We start from the raw sequence: 8,752 nt of genomic DNA on the forward strand, positions 1-8,752 counted from the left end.
TCAAGATTTAGAATAAACAACCATTTCTTATCTAGATTTTATTTATGGTTTCATATATTTTACACGTCAATAAAATCCATGCCTCAAATCCAATTGAATAAATGTATAACAAAAACCACATCACAACTCCCTAAATATAATGGAGTTTTCATCTTCATGCTTGATCCTCACTTACAAGGTTGGATTCAAATCTTCTAGTTAAACTTCATTCTAAATATGAGCTTAGATCATAATTAGATCTGTCTATGGGATGGGTCGAGCTGAGTTTGGGTCAAGTATTGTTAAAATGTTAGGTCTGTTTGTTAGGCTCGGACCCAACCTTACCTGCCTGAATTAATTTTTTTCATATAATTTTTTTTAAAAATATATATAATACATCAAAAATACTGAAAATATTAAAATAAATGATTCCTAACAAATTGAAAATAAATTAAAAAAATATTTATACTTAAAAAACACTCAAGATAGGTATAATTTAACAAACAAATGGCTCTAAAATAGTAACAAAATCAATAATAAAATAAGAGTTATATAATATTCAAATAATAACGATAAAACAGTAGTAACATAATAGTGAAATTGTAGCAAAACGATGAGAAAATAACAAAAAAGCAAGAAAATAGCTTTTTTTTTCTTTTTGCTAATTCGAGCTGGGCCGAGTTCGGGGCCAAAAAGCCTTAAACGAGATTCGACTTGTTTTTTTTTGTCCAAACCCATTTTTCAGGCCTATATTTTTGTTAAAAACCTCTCACTTTTCGAGTATGTCTTCGAGTCAAGCCGAGTGGTCTAACCATGGACAGGTCTAATCATAACTAACTTAATTTTTCAATTTTTTATTCATAAATTTAAGTGACAAATGAGTTAAGGAATAAACTAGAGTAGAGTGCAGCGAGATGTTAGCTTAACCAAAGCAATAGAAAGATTAGTGTATGTCAAGATGTTGAGTTCAATAAATGAGAAAGTTGAAATTGAGAGGCATAAGAAAAACATTATTATGATTTCTTGACTTATTTTAAGGAAGAATAAGAGACCATGACATTAATGCAAGACCTAATCCCTCTATCTTCACCTTCTCTTATCCATGTTGAAGATAGCTCGAGTGAAAGACCTTGAAGAATGAGAAGTGTCTATAAATTGTATTGCTACTAAAGCTATTAATGATTTGTTTTGCCTTTTATAGATAGTGACCTACTAAACTTCAATGAAGCTATGAAAGACAAAAGATGAAAATTACCTATGGATGAAAAAAACAATCAAATCCCTTGAGAAAAACACCACCTAGAAGTTATCCATACTTCCGAAAAGTACATGAAACTACTAGAGCTAAGTGAAAAACACCGTCCAAAAATTTAAAACAGTAAAATTTAACTTAATGAATTTAATAATTAGTGTTGTCGGGATTGAAACTTCAAGAATTTAAAAGTGAAAACACTAAAATTGACCAAATTAAAGTATAATGACTAAATCCACATTTTATGCAAATACATTGACTATTAAACAATTAATAAAAGATTAAAATATGCCATAAGTCCTTGTACTCTTTGAAAATTTGGAATTTAGCCATTGTACATTTATCTCTAGGAATTTAATCATTCTACTTTTCAGATTTTAAATTCAGTCCAACTGTTAATCCTGTTAAAATTATTTTGTTAAATTTAAGTTTATTACAATGTTGTTTTCTAGTTACATTCTTTGCTAAAAGAGTTCTTTTTTTCAAATTTAAAATGTCAGACCAATAAATTTAAAAAAAGAATTAACAATGTTAACAATTGACCTTGAATTTTGAAATCTAAAAAGTAGAGAGACTAAATTTTTTAAAATAAAAGTATAGAGACTAAATTCTAAATTTATAAAGAGTACAGGGACCTATGACATATTTTAACCCTCATAAAACTTCAAGCTGTTTCTATTCAAAATGAGCAGCGGAAACGTTACGGAACGACGCCGTTCAGATGACTCCGGTTTGGAAATATGATGAAAACGGTTGTTCCAGAAGTAAAAACAGTACACTGTTTTCTGTGTAAGAACACAAAGAGAGAGAGAAGAGGGAGCAAGAAGCTAACTTCTACGATACGGCTAAACGGGCTAATGAATTATTAGAACAAGTTTTAGAAAGAGGGGAAACTAAAATCCATTGCTTGTCCTCTCAACCGAACCTTTTTGGTGTTATTTCCAGGTAATTCTTTCTTTCCTGATGATTCTTTTCTCTTTCCATAGTCCAACCCTTTAACCCTTTCTTTTCATCTACTCTTATAATCCTTCCCTTTTTCGCCCCTATTTTCTTCCATTTTCTTTCCTTTTCTTAAACTATCATTTTTCATTTTCTCATCCCATCAGGTTTGCTTTCCCCCTTTCTCTTTTCATATTCATCTCTCTCTCTCTTTTTCAGAATTTTCTTTCGTTTTTTTATTATTAGGGCACTTTTTATTTATTTAATTTTGTCTCCCTTTTTTTTTTGAACATTTATGCTCTTTATTGTTGTTACAATTAACTTTATGAGTTTTAACATTGGCTTTATAGTTATAGCATTGGATAAGAGGGTTCTAATTTCCAAAACAGATGGGTTAGTTGGTTTGGTGACGACTTGATGATATGATTGCTTTTGAATCTGCAATACAGAATCAGCATTAGTAATAATAATAGAATCATAAGGGTCTAGTTTCTTGTTGTTTCAATAAGATGCTATAGAGTATTGCTTTAAGTAAGAAACCGATTAGTATATGAATATGGCAAAGGAACGAGTAGTATTCAGAAATGGTTCCAAGGTTTTTAGGGATTCGATGAAAAATGGCATGATCATTCTAATGTTTTCCAAATTGCTTCAGATCTTAACTTTTTTAAGTAATCTTATTTTTTTTTGTGTGTGTGTGGGGGTAAATTTTCTTTATTCAAATTTTCATGGAATTGAATGGTGCAAAATGAAACTTGAGTTGACAAACAATGAACCTAATCTGATTTTTGGCCAGGGTTCTCAGGTTGACATGAAATTTAAAGCTAACCTTGTTCAGAGTTTCAATTTGAGAATTGAACATTCCTAATTCAGCAGTCAACCTAGTTTGTTCTTTGGCTTGGACCGATCAGGTTGTCATGAAAAATATGGCCGATTATGAGGTCAGGAATCAACAATTGAGCTAACCTAAATCTGAAACTTATTATTTTATTCAAGAGAATTCTTTTGTCTGTATGCAATAAGATAACTCTTATACCGACTTTATGTGTATCATCATAAGAATATATGTTCTTGTGATATGTTAAGTACGAGGTGGGAAACATTAGCATTTGGGACCCCAGTTGGAGTAGTATGACATGCATTATGCTATTGCCTTTCTCACCATAGGTCCATTCTGAGAAACTGTTTTTCATGAAGTAATGGGTATCAATGATACTATTACTACTGAAAAAACCATTTTGCCCAACTGCAAAGTATAAAATTTGCAAGTCAAGGTACTGAAATGTAGTATTTAACGTACTTATACTCATGCATGATGTTTTGAGTATGGTTATTCCATAATTTGGCTGATATTTGCGTATAATCTCTATAAATTGAATGATACACAGTGGGAAAAAAATGCAATTTGATTTTTTCAAATTGATGCTTGTTTTTTAAGTCGACTAATTGTTTGATTACATAATTTTGACATTTATTCCTTTGGGTTATTGTGCATTAAGCTCTCTGTACTGTGCTTGTGTATCAGGTTTCGCCAACATGATGGTTTGTTCTCCCATCAGCACATGTGTTAAGAATGTTGTCCACTTGAGGGGACGGATGAGCAGCAGTCTCCGCAGCATCATTTCCTGCGGACCATCCAGTTCCTGCTGCTATTGTTTATACTCTGGAACCAAGGTGAAATATACTGGTCTTTCTGTTTCCAATACAACGTCTGTTGGCTGCCAAGAATTCCAAGCAGGCTACTTCTGCTCATCTAGGCGAAGTGGAAAATTCCAGACTCTAACAATTAACGAATCAATTAGTAATAAAGAAAAACTTAAAAGACAGCTTGAAATTTCTTGGGCCGGTCAAAGTATGAAAATGAGGCTTTTGCTGTCCAAACATGGAACATTTCAAAAATTCAAATGCATTGGAGGATCTCAATCCTGGCCTCCAGGTTCTGTATCTGCTGGCTTAGCTTTTGGTTTGTTAATTTGTTATTCGAGTTCTGAACCAGTACATGCAGAAGCTGGTGGGGCAAAGCAGGGAAAGGAAGATGAGCATGATTCTTCTCAAGCTCAATTCTCTCATGGGAAAAAGGTCTATACCGATTATTCTGTTATTGGTGAGTGGCAGATTATACCCTAGTCCTTATGCAGCCTGGTCAGAAAGTGCTTGCTCACAGTTATCAAATTGGAGGCATCAGTTTAATCACTTCCCTAAGTCTTAAATCGTGCAGGAATACCTGGAGATGGAAGATGTATGTTTCGGTCGGTGGCTCATGGAGCTTGTTTAAGATCTGGGAAATCAGCTCCAAGTGAGCAAGTTCAGAGGGAACTGGCAGATGACTTGAGAGCTAAAGTACATTCTTAATCTCTGCTTCCATAAACTCTTTTTTTGGTGTTGTTTTTATAAAAAAGGCATCTTTCCTTCTGATTGGTTTCTTGATTATATACTATGCATATCCCTTTTTATAACTTGCAATTGCTAAGTTCGCAGATTTTCCTGACCTTATAAAAAATTTTACTGAATCAAATTTGATGCTGGTTTGTTTGATATATGGATATTCTGTTAGATTCCTGATCTTTTTAAGCCGACAATCTCGTTTGATGCATAATCTAGTGTTGCCTTCTCTGCAATGTGTAATTTTTCAGGTTGCAGATGAATTCATCAAACGAAGAAAAGAAACGGAATGGTAAGCCTGTTTGGTTTTGTCGGCTTTTAGACTCATTTCTTTGTCACTTTCTCTGGCTGCTATTTTTTTGCCAGAAGAAACTTCCAAAGTTCCACCTATTGTTAAATTCTATGAAAGGAAACAAAGACTTCGATGAGAGGAGTCATGTAGGCAACTTGTTCATTTTTAAGTCAGAACTCCCTAGTGTTTTAATGATTGTCTTTTTCAGTTATACAACTTTTCCTACCAAATTTAAATATAGTATCCAAGCAGGTTCCACTAAAGAGGATGCAAGAATTCGTTCTCTACATGAAAACAAAAATACTTGTCATTCACCTTGGGCAAAAACATACGACATTCACCTTTCTAAAGAAGACATTGCGTGATTTGGGTTAAAAAACATTTCTTTTAAACATGTATCTGATTAATAATGCCAACAGGTTTGTTGAAGGAGATTTCGATACCTATGTATCACATATAAGGAAGCCACATGTGTGGGGAGGTGAACCTGAACTGTTCATGGCTTCACATGTTCTCCAGTAAGTCTTTGTTTTGTGTATTTTATTGAGCAGGGCTTCTTTCCCTCTTTCCTTTTATAAATCAAATAATGTATAAATGTACTGTTAACTTGATGATGGCATCTGGCAGGATGCCGATCACGGTCTACATGTTTGACAGGGATGCCGGTGGCTTGATTGCCATTGCTGAGTATGGCCAAGAATATGGTACTGAAAATCCGGTCAGAGTTCTGTACCATGGTTTTGGTCATTATGATGCGCTGCAGATGCCTGGAAGTAAACCAGGTAAATCAAAGCTTTAGCTTCAGATTCTGACTGCTAATAAGTATTACCATTGAATTTCTAGAGCATATAGCGTGTAACTATTTGTATGCAAATTAAAGATTATTCATGATTTTTTTATTGACGTAATAAATTACTTTTTCATTTGACCTTGTGCATGATGTGAGCATAAAACTCGTATAATACGCACATTATATTCATGTTATCACGAAAAGAGATGTAAAATGACATTTATGTACGGATAGTGAGGTAAGAAATAGTGAACAGTTTGTGGGATATTTTGTTTGTTTGGTTTTGGTTTTGTGATTGATGGGTAAAATGCGATTATAATACATCTCGTGGGGTTAAAAATGACTAAGAAAATCAAATTAGGTGACTCAGCAGCAGCTGGGAGTCGAGCTCTGTTTGAAGATGTATATGGGCGTAGGATGAGATTGAAAATAGTGATGTTGATCTTACTTATTGTAATGATATTGGATAATTTAGTTATTATATTAAAATTAGTGGAGAGATTGAAAATGAAAATGAAAATTTATGTTTAAAGTCTGTGTTAATTATTTTTATTAACAGTATTTAACATTTAAAATTTTAACTAATCGCATCTTTTATATTCATTATACTCTATTAAATGATCAAATTTTAAAAATTTGAAAGCTAAAGTAAAAGTAATTAATATCTTAAAACAAAAGATGGGAGTGATGGAACTACGGCATGGATGCATCCACGATGTAGTTGGGGGAAATTATATGATTGTACGATGTTTTTAAAATTAAGAAATTTTATAATAAATCTATGAGAAAGTGTTTGAATTTTCTATTTATTAGAATTATAGTCTAATAAGAGAATGGGTTTTACCTCAAAACAACTAAACATAATATATACATCCAGATTTCTTACGTATCTTAAAATTGAAAATTCAACTTTTAAATTATAATTATAATTATTATTATTAGATTATTGTAATTATAATTCGCCCAAATTTTGACAGTTTTTCTACTAATTTGACGCGGATAAACTTTAAAACTATACATGAATTGTTATTCAAATGTATATTTAGAAATTTTAATTTTAATTTAATCATACATATTTAAAAAATAAATACATCAATTTATTTTTATATTATAATTATTTATGTATGCAATATATAAACTTTAAAGCGAATTGTGTTAATAATTTACAATAATTTGGTCAAATTCAAATTTCATGTATAAAATTACGTAAAATTAAAATTCATATATACAATTACATATTAAATTAGAATTTATGTATAAATTTAAAATTTATCGTATTTTTGAGGGATATTTGCAAAAATTAAAATCCCTCGTTAATTAATTAAATCGTTCCCAAAGCGTATAGCCGACGGCTCCAAGGGAAACATATGCAACAGTCCACGGTGTTCCAACATGTCATAGGTGCAAAAATGTTTGGGCTAGTTTTTAGTCATATTTTAATCCACATAATTCCAGTGTACAATATCAAATTAAATTAAGAAATTCGAATATATAAATAGTAACAATTTTATTCATAAAAACAGATTTCATATTTGAACCATAAAAAATATTCGCTACCAACATAACATATTCTAACTCTTAAACACTGGAACAGAATCTAAAAATTATCCCACAAATCAGATCAGTAATAATCAAAATACTTACCCATACAAACTATTGCAGTTTTCCTTCCTCCATCCTTTGCTAATATCTTTATAAAACACTTAATCAACTCTAAATATTTATATTCCTTTTCATTAAGGATATTTAAACGGTCGAATTGAATTACCATTAATCAAATTATTTGAAATGTAAAAATCTTTAACCGTTAACCAAACCAAACTTTTTTTCAAATACATTAACAAAACAAAAATATTTCAATTAATTCAGCCAGTTAATTGAATTAAAATAAATATAAAACATATAAAAATACATTGCTAATATTCATTTTCTTTTTTTTTAATATTTCAAAAACTTTAAATGGATGTGAAACCAACAAATTCTTTTAGAAACACCGCATAAATATTAAAAATTAGCAACCAAACAAGAAGTTAACCATTTTATATAATATACATTATTTATTTCGGTTTATTATCTAATTTGAGCGAGTTAATCGATAGCTGAAATTAAAAAGAAATCATTAATTGATCTTGATTGAATTAAATTCAATCACCAACCGATTAATAGAATTAGATCAGTTAATTAAATTTAAACTGAACTAACTTCAATATTAAAACTAAAAGAAGGAACATTAAAAACTATATTTATAGTAAGTTCAAAAAAGAAATGGAGAAGTAGGTGAAGTAAAGAAAAAAACAAAATAGGTTGGAGAGCAGGGACCCAATAAGTTTCAATTTTGGTGTGGTTTCCGCCTTATCCCCGTGGTTTCTGTTCCACTATTCATTCCCCTTCTTCTCTTTCTTTATTAATTTCATTTAATTGAGTGATGATTATTACTTTTAATTAATGTTTATATTATTTTTAATTCATCTATCTTTTATTTAAATCAAATAATAAACATGTAATTATTTTTTAAAAATATTAGTTAATTCTTTAGATATATTTTTCTTTATATATAATATTTATATGTGAAATATTTATTTTTCCACCTATATTGTGGGGTATAGTGATTTTAATATTATAAAATTAAATAAATAATTCAAATATATAAAAATAATGTGTCAATTTTAGCGAAAACCATATTATAAAATGCTTTTTCAATTGATGTAGTTGAAAGTGCACTTTGTAACACTTTTCTCTCTAAAATAACGTGAATCAATAAATTAAAAAATATATAAATTGTTAATATTTTTCAGCATATGCCGATAAATTAGCCGACAAGAGAAAATGATACGTCACTAAATTATTTAATGAAAACGTCATTAGACGGTTTTATTTTCCTAGACAAAACGGTGGGAATTACACTTATAATTATGTTAATTTGGTTGTTTAAAATTTGCTGATTTGGAAGATATCATTATCCACTTTTTAAACAAAGTAAAATTAAACGTTTAATTAATCTTTCTAAAATTTAATTTTAAAAATTAACTACTCACTTAAAAAGTTTATTTTTACCTTTTAAAAATAAAGCATAATATAAATCTCAATTAAAAAATTATTAGATTTGTATGATGATGAT

General features: G+C 30.1%; 1 protein-coding gene across 7 annotated transcripts; it reads left to right on the forward strand.

Moving 5' to 3' along the window:
* Positions 1-1,971: 1,971 nt before the first annotated feature.
* LOC105799527 (OVARIAN TUMOR DOMAIN-containing deubiquitinating enzyme 4) lies at positions 1,972-6,180 on the forward strand. Of its 7 annotated transcripts, none has more exons than XM_012630143.2 (8): positions 1,972-2,176; positions 2,967-3,111; positions 3,696-4,274; positions 4,389-4,510; positions 4,804-4,844; positions 5,264-5,362; positions 5,472-5,626; positions 5,996-6,180. In XM_012630143.2, the coding sequence occupies exons 3-8, from the start codon at positions 3,707-3,709 to the stop codon at positions 6,163-6,165; spliced, it is 1,155 nt and encodes a 384-aa protein (XP_012485597.2). In that variant the 5' UTR covers positions 1,972-2,176; positions 2,967-3,111; positions 3,696-3,706; the 3' UTR covers positions 6,166-6,180. The 7 variants fall into 7 exon arrangements, with proteins under 7 accessions (XP_012485597.2, XP_052477438.1, XP_012485596.2 ...); XM_052621478.1 differs by having other exon boundaries at positions 2,976-3,111; XM_012630145.2 differs by lacking the exon at positions 2,967-3,111 and having other exon boundaries at positions 1,976-2,176; positions 3,696-4,106; positions 4,176-4,274.
* The last annotated feature ends 2,572 nt before the right edge of the window (positions 6,181-8,752 follow it).

Source organism: Gossypium raimondii, chromosome 9 (assembly GCF_025698545.1).
Source record: "Gossypium raimondii isolate GPD5lz chromosome 9, ASM2569854v1, whole genome shotgun sequence".
Lineage (NCBI taxonomy): Eukaryota > Viridiplantae > Streptophyta > Magnoliopsida > Malvales > Malvaceae > Gossypium > Gossypium raimondii.